General features: G+C 35.3%; 1 protein-coding gene across 1 annotated transcript in view; it reads right to left on the bottom strand.

The window, feature by feature from the left end:
• Positions 1 to 12,047, bottom strand: part of kug (FAT atypical cadherin kugelei) — a 133,534-nt gene extending 121,487 nt beyond the window's left edge. Inside the window, exons 1-2 of the mRNA XM_011503250.1 lie at positions 11,979 to 12,047; positions 4,792 to 7,445 (exon numbers count right to left, since the gene is read on the bottom strand). Of these exons, the coding sequence (XP_011501552.1) occupies positions 4,792 to 7,429 (2,638 nt within the window). The 5' untranslated portion in view covers positions 7,430 to 7,445; positions 11,979 to 12,047. The remainder of the gene's footprint in view (positions 1 to 4,791; positions 7,446 to 11,978) is intronic.
• Positions 12,048 to 19,145: the final 7,098 nt, after the last annotated feature.

Below are 19,145 nucleotides of genomic sequence, written 5' to 3'. Positions count from 1 at the left end.
GCGATACTAGAAGCACATACTTACGGATAATATGGTAGCATTTTCATAAATTAAAATTAATGTAAGTGATTAGTTTTGAGAAACATTTATACACACTGGCACTTATTGAATTAAATATTTCTAACGCTATACATTTTCGCACATTTGTGTTATTTCTATTGCTGAAAATTAGAGATGTAGATAGATAGATGATAAATAAATAAATAAATAAATAAATATATATATATATATATATAGAGAGAGAGAGAGAGAGAGAGAGAGAGAGAGAGAGAGAGAGAGAGAGACATTAATTTCTAGTAGAATAAATTTTTTGTTATCGATCCGAATATTTACTACGTGTGCCAGTGTTCGCACGCTTTACCCGCAACCTTTCGTTTTCACACGGCTGACGCTAGAAAACCACTGGTAATTTTCTCATTTCAATTCCAACAATCATGTTTCCCAGTTCTATATATATATATATATATATAAAAATCTTCGCAAATTACACGTAGAGTAGTATGTAACGATTATTCTCGTTATCCTAGGAAACTCGCTGCCTTTCCGATCGCTATCTCGGACTGTTGGGCAAGGCGCCACTTCCTGGATACAGCCCAATAGGGACAGCGCCCTGGGAGTTTCGCGTCCGAGCGATCGATCCCGGGTTAACAGCCGCTTCTCTTCTCCTCGCTCGATTACTCGCCCCGTACGTACACAGTGGCAACTTCGCTTCACTAAAGTGCATTACATTCGGTCCATACGTCTTCCTAGCATTATCTCCCAAAACATTTCTACTTCTCCTCCTTCTTTATCTTTATCAATCTTAAATCGATGCAACAAGTAAAAATGTAATGAGCGTGCGGCTTCGCTCCCTTGGTAACGAGTACTTTACTTCGTTCATTATACTATCTGGCTGGAGACGGTGAGTAGCGTAGGGGAGATGGCGGAAGAGGAGTAAAAGAGGGCGGATGAAGTTTTTAATGATGGTAAACGAAGTCACGGGAAGAAAAGGCCACTGGAGTCGTCGTTATCGCGACGATAGTTATGCGTTCCACTCCGAGTCGCATTAAGGATTCATGTTCGGGATTCGTATGCGAGGCGCCGCCGATGTAAAACGGGCATTAAGCCCTTTCCGCTAAATTCCGCGACGCCTTTACGTGACTTGTAATTGAAGGCGAGAAGCAGATGTCGATGAGGATGCACGCCGAATGTAAGAAATGCCTGACGACCTTCGCGTAGCCTTGATTAACCGATAGGCGCTTGCTAGATGCAAACTTTTTTCCCCAATATCGTGTAATTAATTTTACACCGCCAGCTGACGGTATGTGCTATCGTTTTGCCCGATTACATTACGTCATACTTGCAAACTGCAATGATTTATCACCGCCGCCCTGGATACTTTCCCACATTAATGCAATTACTCTTTTATACAGCTGTATTAAAAACGCAACTGAGAGAAGTGAACTCCATTAGTTATTTAATGAATATAGATGGGATGAAACAATGAATGAACATTTAACTGGATGGGTGAGGGTCGCGTGCAGCTCAGAAATTTCTCGAGACATCGAAATTATGTCTTTCGATTTCATGTAATAAACTTATTCCTTGCATTAGTTAAAGTAAATTGTGCGATGATATTTTCAATCATATATTTGCTAAGTAAATCATTAACATCCCTTACTTATTCTTAATTGTATTAAAAAAAAAAAAAAATTTAGTTTACCGTGCCATTCCGATCAATAAGTTTAATAATATGTAATTAATATATGATTCTTAATGGTGCAATGGTGCAATTATATTATGTAACAACCGTAATTAGTAACATTGTAATTGTCGTCACGTATCGTTACATAAACATTATTTGTTGTAAAAATTATTTATTATTTATTATTATTATGGGATCATTGCATTCGTCAAAATCTATAACTTTGTGAACTTCTCTGATAATTCGAAAGTACTTATTAAAATTTATTTTAAATGCTAATGACGCTTGAGAATTATTGATTCTTATGATTACTTAAGAAAAAAAAAAAAAAAAAAAAAAAAAAAAAAAAAAATGAAAACAGTTTCTACATAAATGATTTTATTGGCCATTTGCTTAGATTCTTATAAATCTCCAGATACTTATTCGATAATTCCATTAAATTCTCGAAATAGTAAATACAGCTGCCTAACATCATTATTATCGTGAAATTTTATTATTTTGTTCATTATGCGTGCACATCACACACGAACTACATGTACATCGATAAAAAATTTGAGATAAAGGTAGCAGCCAAATTCTTATAGTTTTCAATATCATCCTTTAATTTATATAAATGATTTATATATATCCATTTATAAAAATGCCTAAAATTGTTTTAAAAATTATCTTATAGCGCGATATGTAAGATGGCGCAAATAAAAATATGAAATGCAAATTATGAAAAGATAGAGCGTTGCAGTTTTGATAAAAAGGATAGAGATCTATTTTCTTAAGTCGCGATGTTGTAGGTACGTAAACCAGTGCGATTATACGTACGCGATTCTATCCCCACTCGAGCTCATTACTCATCCCCTTGTATCGTCAACAATAGCATTTTTGTGTAAATATTTCTATAATCACCGACAACCGAGTAAACACATTACCTCCCCCGCTCCTTTTCTATTCCCGACCGGCGATCGATGACCCTGCCCGTGACCCTTTTTTCCACCGTCAAACTCAACTCAACTTTCTTCAATTCGCTATTAAGTAAATAGTAAATAATTCAAGCTAATAATAAAAATAATTGCAAGATTCAAGAAACGCATTTGATACCATTACATAATACAATATGTCGGCACTTTATAAAATAGAAAATGCAAATTTTTACTCGGAACGTGAATTTTCCAACCGAAATGATTATATTAATCTACAAATCCGACTTATGAATTCATTTTTCTTTTTTCATTATGTTATTAATGACTCCTGTATCACATATCCGTCAAATATACAATAAAAAATTGTGATCGTATAACATGAATATGCAGATGCATGTGCAAAGCCAGTGGTTACGTACACTGGTGTATACGTTAGATTTAAATTTCAAATTCCCGAAGGCGAATTTTCGCAGCCGCGATTGGATGCGTTTTAACGCTTTCTAAGACAGTTTTCCATTCTCAGGAGGAAACTGTTGACAGGCTCGATATGAGATGCTCATCATCGTTCGCAATCGTTCTCTTGTTCCATAGGCTTCAGAAACTATCTCGCCAAGTCGTATGTATGTATAATTAAATTCTTATCTAGCGTTTAAAATCATGTTAAGTAGATCAAATTACAAATATAATAGCAGTGTAGGTGTTGTAATTATTAGCGAGTTGAAATTGTCTTTTTCCGTTCCTTATACACGCATCGAATACTTTACTTTACCATCTACGGAGTAAGAAATTTAATCCCATTCTACCTAATAATAACATATTTTCACGATTCTTTTAATTAAGTAGCAAAATATAAAAAAAATACATAAATTGTTCGGCTAATATTAAAGATAATTATCACACTCTATACGTATTGTGCGACAGTTGCGTGTGCGTGGCTGTATTTACTCGTGCATTTATGTGTTTTCTTGCACGTGTCTATGAACTTTTGCCATGATTCTAAATGAGATTTAGTCTTGCTTAGTTTTAATACGAATTACGGGATCCCGATATATTTATTATAATTTTAATTTAAAAATAGTATCTAAAATGTAAGCGTACGCTTAAATAGAATTAGCTTTTCTTGCATAAGAACGTTTTTACATTATTACATTTTGTGCTTGATAGCGTTAATAGAGTAAGCTCGAATGGATAAAATCGTTTTAATATCTAAATTGACTATTCCATCTGATTAAATGTTAAACGAATATTAATAAGAATTCATGAAAGTCTAAACAAGTTTTTCATCTTATATCCAAGGCTCCGAGTATATCCGACGTTTTTCTATATAATAATAGTAACAAATTTTCTTTTATAAATACAAGGTTTTCTTTAAAGAAAATTTATCATTCTAAAGCCAAGCACTGATTGTAATTTTTTAACAAGTTGACATTAATTAATTAGATAATTTTGAGTAAGATTTATGAACAATTAACAGCAAGACACTTTATATATTATAGTTATATAACCAGAGTGTAATTAAAGTTTTAGAGATTAATAAATAAAGTTGGCAAATGTAAGAAATGTAAATTTCACAGATTTCATAGAGATTAATAAATAAAGTTGGCAAATGTAAGAAATGTAAATTACATTATTGTTATATCGTAGATTTTAAAGGAGTGTATTAGGTGAAATCTGTGAAAGAAATTACGATTAGATGGATTTACAGGTACTGTTGGTAGGAGACACGCGGCTGCGTCCCTTTCTCCTTTCATCTCTCGCCAACTGACATTACTCAAATTCCGTGTGCAAAATTGTTTCTTCCAGAGCTCTCTCTCTCTCTCTCTCTCTCTCTCTCTCTCTCTCTCTCTGTCTCTTTCTTTTTTTTTATGCCTGTGTCTGTTAGATCGTAGATGTTCAATGGAGCAACGTTAAATAATGTTTTAGGAGCGGAATGAATTGAAGGGAGAGTTAAGACTGGCTTTTCCTCTAGATTTTCAAATTCGTTACTTCATCGGCAGCATCCGTAAAAATTTAAATACACTTCTTTTTGGCAGTGATCCAACTTATGATTATTTAATTTGGCACCAGCTACATGTATCGATTTCAAGAATTATGTTTCATATTTCTCACACATACCACACGCCACACGCATACGTACATATACCTACGTACACCTACATCAAATCAGACATATGCATGTGTTGTAAGACTTACCTTCATTGTCGATGCTAAAAAGTCCCACGCCGTCGCCACCACGTATACTGTAACCAACCCGTGAGTCGCCTCCTGGGGGATCAGCGTCTCGAGCTCTAACTTGAGTTACCAAACTGCCCACCGGTTGATTCTCGAATACGCTCGCTGACGTCACAAAGTCATTGAAGAGAGGGGCGTGCAAGTTTTCGTTCACATCCACAACTTCGACTATGAGGATCGTCTCGGAAGAAAGTACCGGTTCGCCCTTGTCCTTGCCTATTATCGTCAAAGTATGCAGTTGACGTTCTTCAAAATCGAGTTTGCGAGAGGTGCGCACCGCTCCGGATAGTCGATCGATCTCGAAGAAGGCCTCCACGTCCGGCTCGTCGGCGAAGGCATATTCCACTTCGCCGGCTGAGCCCTCGTCCGCGTCCATTGCCGTTACAAGCGCCACAACGCTCCATACCGGCAAGTCCTCGCGTACTTTCACCGTGTAACTCGGCAGAGCAAAACGTGGCGCATTGTCGTTCACATCCTCCACCGATACGCGCAACAGCGCCTCCGACCAAAGCGCAGCCTCGGGTCCACCACCGTCCGTTGCCCGGATTCGCAGCTCATAATTGGAGCGGCGCTCTCGGTCCAGTTGGCCCTGAACACTCAGAGCCCCGGTGATCTCGTCCAGATGAAACTCCGCTGCGTCGGTCAATAGGGCATACGTGACATGGCCGTTCTTACCCAGGTCGGCGTCCGTCGCGTTGGCCCGAAAAACAACGCTGCCGCTAGGCGTCGCCTCGGAAAGTCGAATGCGCGCGAGCGGTCGCTCAAAACGCGGCGCGTTATCGTTCGCGTCCAGCACGCTCACCGCCAGCATTTTCGAGATCGACTTTTGCGGTCTTCCCAGATCGTAGACGCTCACGTTTAAAAAATACTCGGCCTCGCGTTCTCGATCCAATCGTCCCACCAGACGCAGCTCACCCGTGTCAGCGTCGATGGCGAAGGCCGAGTCGCCGTCCCCGGCAGAGATGCCAAAAACCAGTCGCCCGTTGTAGCCGAGGTCCCGGTCACGGGCGACTAGTTTCGCGAGTCTCGAGTGCGCGGGCGTCGATTCGTTCACCCGCAGCTCGCTGGGAAAGTCCAGGAACTCGGGCGCGTGCATGTTCTGGCCATAACGGCTGGATACGAGAGGCTCTTCCGGAGGCTTTGTCGGTGCATTACTGCGCTCGGCAGCTGCAACTGCCTCGGTGAAACGTCGGGTGACGCCGGTCTCACGGCACTCGAATCCGCCGCTGCGAGTCGCTCCCAATTGCAGACGTACGCTGCTCAGATCGGCAAAGTGCGTGCCGTCGGTGGCAGTGACGTTGAGTATGCGCTCCGGTGCAGCGAGATCCGAGAGATCGCAGGCAACGGAAAGGACACCCGTGGTGGTGTCGAGGGCGAAGCATCCGTCGGCATTACCGGAGACCAGGCGATAGCTGATGACGTCGCCGGCGTCGAGGTCGATGGCCGAGAGGGAGAGAAGTTCCGCACCGACGGGGAGATCCCGGGCCACTTGTCCAGTGCAGTCGACTCTCTCGAACTGCGGCCTGTTATCGTTTACATCGCGCAGTCGTATCCTGAGGCTCATCTCGCTTTGTCGTCGGTAAGGTAGGCCCCAGTCGTTAGCTCTTACACGCAGCGCGTATTCGCGCCTCATGCTCTCGTAGTCGAGGAGTTGTCGCGTGCGCACCTGTCCGGAGAAATGGTCGATCTCAAAGGGGACGCGCTCGATGTTGTCGATGCTGTAGGATATGTAGGCGTTTTCACCAGAGTCTCGGTCCCGGGCCACGACCTTCACGACCATAGTGCCCGGAGGCTCGTTCTCATCCAGCCAGACGAGCAACTCCGACTGCTCGAACTCCGGATCATTGTCGTTCGCGTCGACCACGTAGACCTTCACCTTGGCGGAGGACTGCTTGCGGCTGCCGGCATTACCCTGGTCGACGGCCGAAACCGTGAGCGTGTAGAAGGCCTTGCTCTCGGCATCGAGGGCGATCGCCGTGTAGAGGACGCCCGTGTCCGCGTTCACGTAGAACTCGCCTCCTTCGTTTCCGCCGACGATCTCGAGGAAGACGAGGGCGTTGCGCCCGGCATCTTCGTCGCTAACCTTGAGCCGGAGCACGGGGGTGTTGGGGGGCGCGGTCTCGGGCACGCGCACCTCGTAGATTTCGCGGCTAAAGACGGGTGCGTTGTCGTTGAGGTCGGCGAGCTGAACGGCTAGAGTCTTGTAGCTGAAACGGGGTGGCGTGCCCCGATCGATGGCGCGGAGACTCAGGTTGTAGCCCCGGGGTGCGGCCTCGCGATCTAGGAGACGCAGTACCTGAATACCGTACTCGCCGGCCTGGGGCAGAGGATGCACGCGGAAGTGACCCTCGGGATCGCCGGAGACGATCTCGAGGCTGGCGATCTCGCCATGGAGCCCGGTGTCCCGGTCGTGGACCCGGACAATCGCGTACGTGTCGGCATTCGAATGCTCCGCGATCTCTGGCAGATGTCGAATGGATATCTCGGGCGCGTGGAGATTAACCTGGCGAACGTGGATGGTTAGTCGGGCGCTACTCGCCCGGGATGTGCTGCGATAGACGGCGCCTCGATCGCGGGCCAAGACCCTCAGCTCGTACATGGGCCGCTCGATGTACCTAGAATAAATTACCACTTTACTCTCAAATGCCGAACTTAACTTTTAGTTTATGGCCTTTCTTGGCAAACCGACAATGATTAGCGGTTTTCACTTCTTAATTAAGATACCTTCCTCGCGAAATTTGCTCGCTGACGCAACGATGCATATAAAATTATTGTTTTAAAATAATGTAGGAAGCAAGTATTATTCTAGCATATACGTTCATAACGTGTCGAATTGGTGTATCAATGCGAGGAGCGAGTATTACGATTATCATTCTCTGCCTATATTTGCTGTAAATAAATAATGACGTTTCTTTTAATAAGAGTCTTCAATTATATATAAGCTTTGTTAATGGCTGAAGCAATGGAAATTTGATATTGTCGAGTCTTTTCAAAACAAGATTGTTTATGTCGTAAATATGCGTTTCGACATTTTCCGTCTACATATTGATGTAACAATGCAATTGACAACGTGACAATTACACGTCTGTTGATATTTTTATATCAACTTTTAAAACAAATTCAATTAACTTTTGTCATTAAATAATAATTTGAATAAAAAATAAAAAAAAAAAAAAAAAAAGAAAAACTAAACAAAAACAAAAGGAAGAAAAAGAGTTTAAATTCTACTCAATATATTTATTCATCGGCGTGTTTTTAATGCAAACTACTTATTTTTAAATTAGTCTCGATATATTTTCATTTATTATTTAAATATATGATATTATTATAAAAGAACAGTGTTTCAATTGGATTTCATTTGACGCGACCTCCTTTCGACGCCCGCGAATCTAAGCAAAAATTGGTAAAGAAATATTTAAAAGACTGCATAAATGTAGGGAACAGCTACATTACGTAAACACATTTGTTTCAATCCAACAGCGTATAAATATATATATAATTCTTATCTATACATCATGTAATAACGTTACATTCTAAGAAAAAGTACCTCATAATTTTTTGTGTTGCATTAATGCTCTTTAAATGTCCATGAAAGATTTTTGCTACATTATAATAGAATTATAATTTTTAAGAAATGCTATTGCCTACGATTATGTACATATTTATATGTAATTCTTAATACCTTAATCATTTCAATTGTAGTTACTATTTGCTAATCTCCCGTATTACATTTAAAGGCTTTCTAAATCACGCGTGTTCATTTGAAAAATCAAAAAACTCATTACCATAATAGATAAGACTCCGAGATATTTCAACCACTAATATAGCATTAAAACAATATGTATGGAATAGTTTCACTTGACTTTAGGGAAATATATAGAAAACAACTAAAAATTCTAAAAAAAATTATTAAGAATATTTATGAGAAGAAAATTTGGCGTATAATGTTTTGTTACGTTAACAGCAATAATGATGTAATTAATTTAGAAAAATTGAATACAAATATTATACGAGGCAATCGATGTAAAACATATATATATATATATATATATATATATATATATATGATATAATATAAACATCAGGAAAATATAAATATAAAATTATTTAATAAGTAATCAATAATACTTATAACTCGCTTTTAAAAAATTACAAAATAATTGAACTAAAATTTACATTTTCGAAATTACAAAATTGCTATAGACTGTAGATTGAATATTCTGAAGAAATTATCGTTCGAGTATTCGAGCTATAAATACTTAAAATTTTTTATGTTTATTTATTCATAAGCTTGAATATTCGATCAAATATCTAAATTGAATTGATGAAAGGGCATTTTTATTCCACACAAAGTTAAAACTGAATAAGAATACTTTCGTAATGGCACACTTTCATACTGATTCAAGTAGTTGCGATACAATAGACAAACACAATAATGCCCTGCTAATTTTAGCTATTTTGCAAAATTGATTTCATTAATTCGCTCATGTTTTATTTTACGTTGATATCAATATAAATTTGGCAATATATTTTTTGCAATCTCAAGACATTATAATACTCGATTGAAATTCATTAATAAGTACTTTCACTGTTTGAAATCACGTAATGATAAGTTAGCGCTCCGATGCCGTAATTTTCTTCGTGCTTATGTCAGCAACGCATTTTTCGCTATACGTTCGAGTGAGCCTGACAAACAAATGAAAGTGCTCACTGAAATTAGCCAGGGTAATTCCAGTGTCGAATAAATTGACAATTGTATATTGCCAAAATTTAACCGTCTAATTAAATTTAAACTAAAAAAGGGCCGCCTTCTCAAATAATAATGTAACTGGGAAAACTCTTCGCTGGCCTTGCTGATTCCCTTCTACTTTGCTGATTGCAATAACTAATATTTAAACGATTTGGCAAATTTGCATAAATCCGGTGGTCATCCGTTCTCGGGTATACGAGCCGCGCCCACGATTTCTTAGCTTTACAGGACGCCTGAAGTGACGCCCACGCCACTTATTAAAACGTCACTGCACAGAGTTTACTATAAAAGTTAGCACAATAAATTTTCCTTTTGGACAAAAATTAATAAATTAGCTGTGTCGTTGGGAATTGGCTTCTGGAATCGGAAATAAGCTCCAGCAACGAACTATCATCGTTCCAATCTTTCAGTTTGTGTAATATTGGAATTCAAAAAAGACTTTTTTATCGTTGACAAATTACAATATTGTAACGTATAAATATTAAATGCAATTTTCTTTTTATTTTACAGGACTTTTATAAATTTTCCTGAGAAATTGTTTATATATATATATAAAGATCAGTTTTTGATTATATACATATTTTCACTATACTTTCTAAAATTGAAATTGTGACAACTCATAAACTAAATGTCCGTATTTACTATGTTATACGAGAGAGTAAAAAGTATGTCACTAGAAAATAGTGAATGTACTCTATAAAAGTTAATTAGTCTTTGCAAAAAGAAGAAATATATATATATATATATTTACATATTTTACTACAAAATCAGCACATATCACAACAAATCACATCGATTCAACTTGTAATTAGCCTAGTATCATCAGATCGAGTTACCATTACTATTTTATAAATATTGAGTTACCGTAGTGGGAGATCATTGGTGGCAATAATGGAGAGGACGAATGAAAAATGAAACGTTAGAAAGAATGGAAACATTATTTTTTAGCTGAATTGCCAAAAGCGTGCTCTAGATGAAAGTAAAGGTCGCTGATGGAGAAAATGGAGAATTGACTACCGCTAGCCACGAAGACGACCTGAAATGCTGGTACATATGTATACTAAATCCACATCATAAAACTCAAAAAGTGATTGACCCAAACTTTGCTGGGCTTTGCCGCTCGACATTGCGCTCGTGTCGAAACAACGCAGAAAATGGCACAATCACAGTGTTGTGTAAATACCGAGATTTCTGTACTCGTTCCTAAGCCTATGTAAGCGAATCTCAGTATTAGCGAAATTTTAGCGCCAGCACAGCTCTGGACAACCTCCATAGAATAGCCTAACTTGCGTGATGGAAGATCATAAAACATCGTACCCGAAACACTAAATCGTTATAAATAGAGATCGGTGTATAATAGGGATATTCGTAATATACCATTTGTAATAGAGTATACAACTCTTGCAATCTGCCATTTATCTGTTCTTTAAATAACAAAGTCATAAAAAAGTACAGGCAACATAGACTTGCTGCTGTTAAATAATTTAGTAACGAAGTACTTGATCGGATATGAATAATGATATACATTATCGAAGTTGAATGGTATGCTGCTAATTACAGTATTATTGCAATAAAATAAAAAATGCCTACTGATAACAAAGCCATACATTATTTTTGAACTGACAGCTTACCGATGAATTATAGTAAAAATTAATCGATAATAAATAATACAACGTTACTTTATAAATGAATATAAATGAATATAAATGAATATATATATATATATATGTGTGTGTGTGTGTGTGTGTGTGTATATATATATGGACTATGAATTTCGAATAAAATGCAGAAATTAAAAACAATTATTTTAAGAGCATGATAGCATCGCGCTAATGTTAATATACCATTAATATACCATATTATTCAATGCAAATATCATTCGATCGTCTCTTTAATTTTCCAAGTGCTTAATTTTTTCTGTGCATTTAAACATTTTGAAAATTCGTCAATATGTACCGACTGGCCGATAGCTCGGCTAATGCATGGATAATATTGAGTTATGATACAATTAAAATCAACAATGAACGTTCGCCTTAAGTTGAAATTATGGCCATATGCATTTCTTAAGTAGCTGCTGCCACTCGTATTTTAAATAAGAAATTTACCGTAAATGCAAAATCGAGCGATCAAACCAGATTTCATTATACGAGCTATTATGTAAATTAAAAAGATCGTTGCGCAGGTGCATCTCGCGAAATAAAGAGCAACGTACGTGTCTCCCAATATCAAATGTCCTTCGACAAAGGTATCTCCTCATATTCGCTCATATTCGACGTCCGGATAAACAAAAATAAAAACAAAAACAAAAACAAAAACAAAAATAAAAAAAAAAACAAAAAACAAAAAGAAATCAGGGCAGGTAGAAAATCGAGGGAGAAAACGAATGTAGCTTAATTACCTGAGTGGCCTCGTAAGTGTAACGACGCCGCTAACGGGATGTACCGCAAATTGTTCGGTTTTCTCGGCGAAGCTATAGTAGATTTCACCATTTCTGCCGAGATCCGCATCCTCGGCGGTGACACGTAGGATACTACGATGCATGAGCGTATCCTCGGCGACGCTCGTCTCGTACTCCGTGGGATAGAACAGAGGATTGAGATCATTGGTGTCAGTTATGGTGACAGCAACGCTGGTCTGCGCCTCCAAGGCCGTCATTCGGTTCTTGCCATCGTGACGACGCGAGCTCGCCCTTATTTCCAAGACATAACGATCCTTGCGCTCGCGATTAAGCACGTCGACGTTCCCCGTGCGCGTCCTCAAGAGAAGGAAGCAAAAGTCCCCGACGACGCGCTCCTCCGCCTTAAAGAACTTCTCCTTATCGCCGGCGACGATTCGATACTTGATGTCCTCGTGCGACCAGTTGCCCGGCCTAAGCTCGATGCCCATCTTATCGTCCGGGATCACATAGGTCTTGCCCATCGAGTTCTCGGGTATAGAGCCGTTGTAATGGGGCGCGGTGAAATGCAACTCTTGATCCAATTCGATCGGCACCCTCTTAACAACGGCGCCTAGGTTATGGGCGACCGGGAGGATCACGTTAGGCTGCTCAAAGTCCGTGGGGGCGGACGAGCAACCGGCCCCGATCGCCCCCAGCAGCCAGAGCAGCAGCCACGGGCTACCGAGATGCGACACCCGCTCCTTCATTTTTTCCATTGCGCTAGCTCATTGTAGCTCGTAGCCGTCAACAACGAGTCGTCCCTTGGGCCTCGGGCATCTGCAATAAAACAATTGTAGATTAAATTTTCCCGTACTTTTCAATGTCGTTTATTTGGGTAGATTATCGATCGCGGAAAATTTACGATGCAATAAATAATCCATGCGATAATGATTGTTCTTTAACAATATTTTTTTTCAATTGGTTTATCACTAATGAATCTCACGTATTAGAAAAAAAAGAAAAAAGAAAAAAAAAAAAAAGAAATAAAAAAAAGTACATTTTTGTAGATTCATTATGGATTAAGGGCAATGAACAATGTGATCATGGTATTCATCGAGTTCATTGCCCATTAAATACTACTAAATGTAAGATTTTTATATTACCCTTCTGTTCGATCACCGTGAAATGTTCCATTATAATTTTAAATATTGATTGAAAACAGATACCGACATATATGTGTATTATGATTCGTTACTCAAGCGTTTTAATATTTATGGATCGTAACAATATTACTTAAAAAGCCTGCGAAAAAATCATCTGGCTTTGCTGAAAAGTGTTCAAGTAAATAATTACTTTCCAAAATATCGGAAAGATTTTATATTTAATTTAAAATGCAATATACTCTTTTTGTTTCAATATATTGATGTATATTAGCTAAATAATTTAGTATAAATAGCAAACCTATAAATAGTATAATTCTTTCACGTTTGTTTCTCTATTTAAATAATAATGGCACAATTAATAGTGTTATTATTATTATTTTGATAGATATAGAGTGTATCTTGATAGTATCCGGCAATGACTATCATTGGTCATTGTCTGCCGAATTTGTTAAAAATAATCCGATCTTCAAATCTCATAATGACAATTATATAATTATTCACTATTACCACTTATCCGTTTAAATAAGACTTTTGACGCATTATTATTGTACATTCGTTACAATCAAAAAGCATTCTGATAATTCATTCATCCGTAATAATTCATCAATATTTTACTCAATATTGTATAAAGCAGTTAGGTATAAAATATTTAATTAAAATCATCAGAGCGATATGATATTAAAATTATCCCGCCTAAATTACATATTATTTCTGGAGAACAGTTTCATCAAGGCGGCGATTTTATTTTAGCCGATTGCAACTTACTTTATTGAACCGCATAAGCCAAATAAACAAGGAACAGGGGTTAGAACATCGAGCGATGAGCAATGTCGGTTAAGACGGAACAACGAAGTTGGCAGTCGGAAAAGCCGAGGATGACGAGAGCGACGACGACGATAGCGATGTATGAGATTAGAGCAAATACGAGACGCGTGCAACTAAGATAGAGCGAGCGTGAGAATGTTATCGGATTCATGTTTCTCGGCGTGAAACCAGTCTTGGTTATTGTTATCGACGTATCAAAGCATACGGTTTCGGGCTCCCTTGTCTATGCCTTCGCTCTTGTCCTTTTCCGTCTCTAAATCCGATCTTTTAACTCCACCTTCAGCAACTTCGCTTTGATCGGACCCCATGCTACTTCGTTCACCGACTTGTCTTCACTCTGGCGCCTTCGCCCTTATCGACAACTGTATTTTACTGCACTACCATTCGTGCATTATATATTGAAAATTATTTTAATTTCCTGTCCGGCGATTTAAGTTCGAAGCATCGCTTTTGTCGTCAACTAAAATTTATTACGCAAACGCAAACATCGGTACCAAAAAAACTTTCCTAGAGCATGAAATTCGACGACTTCGTTATTGTATAAACAAAAATTATTTGTAATATAATGAGGCTGCAGCTTAATCGCTAAAATTTTTACGTAAGGAAAAGAATAAGTAGAATAAGAATAAGAATAAGAAGAAGAAGAAGAAGAAGAAGAAGAAGAAGAAGAAGAAGAAGATGATGATGATGATGATGAAGATGAAGAAGAAGAAATTTAGCCTCTTCTTAGTGTTATTTTACTTAAAGTATGGCAGGAAATAAATTTGAATAACAGTAAAACTGTGCTTTAATGTAGCGATTTGATCTCGCATCAGGGTATTATAAATTTGCTGTTTGGTCAACAGATTATCGCACTTGAATATATCTATTTATATCAGAGCATTATAGTTTCTTCGGCCAGAAAAGAAAAGGTGCGTAAAAAGAACATCGGCTTACGATGAGTTTCAGTACTAAATAAATTTCGGATTAAAGGGTATAGGTTGAGAAATCATGAAGAATTTTTTCTTTTTTTTTTCTTTTGTCGTCAACGGATAAAAATAACTTATTAAAAAATTGAAATCTCATAAAATACCTTCACATCAAACAAATATTAACAACAACGAAGAAAAGATAATTACTTTTCTCTATTTATCCATTACTTATTTTCCAGCTTATAAAAGATATAATAAACGAATAAAGCTCGCATTACCTGACCGAGTAATTTTCCATCTTGAAGTAAATTAATTTATGTTTTGCCTTAACGTAGTGTTATGTGCACTATACACAGACTATACGCAGCAATAATCAGTAAATGCACGTGAAGCGTTTGAAATATTATTAAATAATAGAGCAGATAACTTTGCATGCATTAAAGCTATTGAAATGTTAAAAGAATATTAATTTTAATATCGTATTTCGTATAGGTAAATAAAAAGTATCTGACACTCGATGTGCTAATATATTATAACCAAATTTATATGTGCAACGATAATAAATTACACTCCTTTACATAAAAATACGTGTTAAAACTATACAGATATATAATACCAAAGAAAATGATATGAGAGATGCCAGAAAGATGTAAGGAATGATAAAAATTGAAATGCAGTTTAATGAAATGCACATCTATATTGGTAGTTGGAAAATTCTTTGACAAGGAAAGTCAGCTTTCTCTTGCACATTTGCGTGCGTGTGCTAAAGGGAAGGGCGTTCGAAAAGAGAGAAGACAGTCAGAGTTATAGGGAAAGGTAAAATAAACGATAAATGAGACCCGAGCATGTGTGCAAGAGCTGGTACTGTTTTACTCGCCTTTAATCTTTTTTTTTTCTTTTTTTTTTTCGTTCTCGAGCTTCAGGAAGTACTTTAGATTAGCCTATCTTTCGATATACATTGCAGCCTTTTGCAGACGCTCTTGTACTCGTAAACTCTTGACTTAACTTTGGAAGTTCGCTCAAAAATAATTGCATCGGAAGCAATCAATAAAGGAGATATTAATACTGAGATTTTCGCTTTCTTTTGGTCTCCCGACGTTTTCGCCCGCAATCCCAAATCTCTCAGCCCTTAATCAATCAAAATCCCTACTTACGGTGAACCGAGATAAATGTAAAAAAAAAAATATATATATATATATATAATTATAGATTTATATGCTAATGTTTACAATGATATATAAAGAATTTCTGTAGGGGAAATTCAATAATAGGTAAATTATTAAGTTCAACTAACAGTTAATAAATATTGTAAGTAATAGTAATATAGCGAATAGTAATACACAATTTTTTCTCAATATACATCAACAATATTGTTAAAAAATTTTTATTTTCTAATAATTTCAACTTATTACTGTTCATTATAGTAAAATACTTTTTATATTTAAATATACAATTTCCATTCAAATTCATTGTATAAATATTTCAAATAAAAATTTCATTTATTTAACATCAACGAGGAAATTAATAAAAAATATATTATACTAATAAAATACATAATCCGTAACAAATTTCGATGTATTACGCATGATTGAGTATAAGTAAGTAATACAAATTTTTTTATATAATTTTAAAAATGGTTTTCAACTAATACTTAATACTTAATACTTAAACGAAATAAATATTAAAACATGGAAAATATATGAACATTGAAAAATGTTTAAATTAACATTGTAATCTATAAATATTTTATTGCAAGCCTATGAAGTTAATACTTAAAAATTTTTATTCGATGACTGAATTTTTTATATATATATTTAATACCTGGAACTGTGTACATTATAAAGTAATTTATAATTTAAATATTATAATTTAAGATTAAACTTAAGAAGTTCATTTTGTAATGGAAAAAAAAAAACGAAAAAAAAAAAGAATTTTTTATAACTATGACTAGTTATTCTAAGTGTGATTTTAAATCGTTTCGTAGCTTTATCGATAAAACCGCTATTTAAGAAGTATTCGTGTATCAATTTATCTTCTTTAACATCATTTTTATTTTTTATCTAACCCAATGTTTACTTTCATTATCTTCAGAGTGACTAATTTCCACAATAATCAATAAAACAGAAATTCAATTTTATTAATTTACTATACGTTTTAATTACCATATAATGCAATTTCAGTTCGTAATATCAATCTTCTTACGCGAACATTCATTTTTCAGAAATAAAAAATAACATTTTATTTAAATCCTTATCGCGAGACTATAACTTTTTTTATATTGAATCAAAACACGTGAATTAAAACAAGCAATTATGATTTTTTGAAAATATATAACAATTTTAATTCAATTCCTATCCAGCCCTCATCAGGTTTGTCTTTACTCAAAACATTTAAATGTCGTTAAAAATTATATGGTTAATAAACGTTTAAAATTTTGAAGAAAAATATTAATAGTTTTTTTAATTTTTCCAATAAAAGTAAAATTTGATTAATTAATCAATAGATCGATATAATTTTGTTGAAACCTGACGTGATATTAGTTTTATAGTCCCAGCAATGATAGGGAATAATTTATCAAACCTGTTTTTTATTCAAGATATATTAAAACGAGATGATGAGTTGTCATACCTGTAATTCAATTTAACCATGGTATATGTTATTCACGTTAAGAAATAAAAATCAGATTTCTTCAAATGATATAATTCATGTTTTAGTAAATGCAGGTGAATCAGATCACCGTAAGAGATAGTACAAAGATGTTGTGATTAAATATGCAGATCTCTTGGAGCACAGAAAGATTTCAGATAAAGAATATATAAAATAAATCAAAATATTTTATTCAAGTTGACTGGAATTAGACTGGCGACCTAAATATTTCTTATCAAATCTTTGGAAAGATAAATGAATTTTAATATCATATTATGATAGTAAATAATAGAAATAAACTAAAATAGGAAATACGAAAAAAAAAAAAATTATTTGTAAATGAGATTTTTTCTATTGATTATCTATAAAATCTATGTTTTTATATCTAATGTCAAATTTATTCTTAACGATCATATAGAAATACCTAAGACATTTATTCACATAATATGGAATTCACACGATTCACATAATATGGAAAATAAAAATATTCAGTTTATTTAAAATTAAAATTATTGGGAAATTATATGATTACAATCAGTAGATTCATAAATCAAATAATAATGAAATAGAAAATTGCACGGCTAATATTGCGAACAAAGTGAAATGATTAAGCATTATTATGAATAGAATATGAAGTTAAAATAGTTATTAGCTGAATAAAGTAAATTCACCCGTCAGTGCATATTCTTTTTTAAAAGAAAAATTCGGAAATGAAGATCTTGGGTAGATCACTATTAATATCAGAAGAATACTATAATAAATTATTACTTCAGAATTAAACAATGAAATATAGAAGAAAAAAAAAGTATTCTAACTAAAGAAAGTTTAAATTAAAGAAAATAAAAGAAAGTTATGATAATCAGACGCAAATTTGAAGTCATTTAAAATTAATAATGATATTTAGCAAAATTACTAATTGAGCACAGATTTAAAATACTTTTAAACATTTTTAAATGTTAATTAACTATGTCTTATTAATAACTTGATTGTTTCTTAAAACATTTTGGTTTGAAAAAATACTAATTTTATTTTAAAACACGTGTGGTGAAAAAACGATACAAATTTAATAAATCTTTGATTAAATATATAAGCTGAAGTAGACTATAAAATGTTAAGTAACATTATTAGGTATTATTAGGTATAAGTCAGCAATCAACAAATAAAAATTTTTACATTGAAATTTTACAATGAATATTTTATATATTCTCACATTAACCATACTATTGAAATTTGATAAAATAAAGAGTATACGTTATAAGAAGCCAAAGAATGATCGTGTGACTGAAGCATTCATATTTTATTACACTGACTAGATAAATTTTATTTTGAATTTTCTCTATGTGTGTGTGTCTGTGTCTGTGTCTGTGTTATATATGCCATTATAATTGTAACTGGAAAAATATGTAATAAATAGAATTCACGAGACATGTTTACAAGTAATTTGTTACCTGAAGATCGAGGTTGTGGAGACTTCAGCTTAGAGTCTCTAATTTGTCATTTATAAATAAAAATGATATTAACTTTATAATATATATATATATATATATAATACAATAATAATTATCACAATTGAATCGAAATATGATGAAAATAGCAATTTTAAAGAAATTTGTGGGCGAGTGTATTTTTTTCGAATTATTTTA

The sequence above is a fragment of the Ceratosolen solmsi genome, unplaced genomic scaffold (assembly GCF_000503995.2).
Source record: "Ceratosolen solmsi marchali unplaced genomic scaffold, CerSol_1.0 scaffold45, whole genome shotgun sequence".
In the NCBI taxonomy this organism is placed as follows: Eukaryota; Metazoa; Arthropoda; class Insecta; order Hymenoptera; family Agaonidae; genus Ceratosolen; species Ceratosolen solmsi.
Note: the sequence above shows the minus strand (reverse complement) of the source record. Positions and strands in the feature narration are given on the sequence as shown.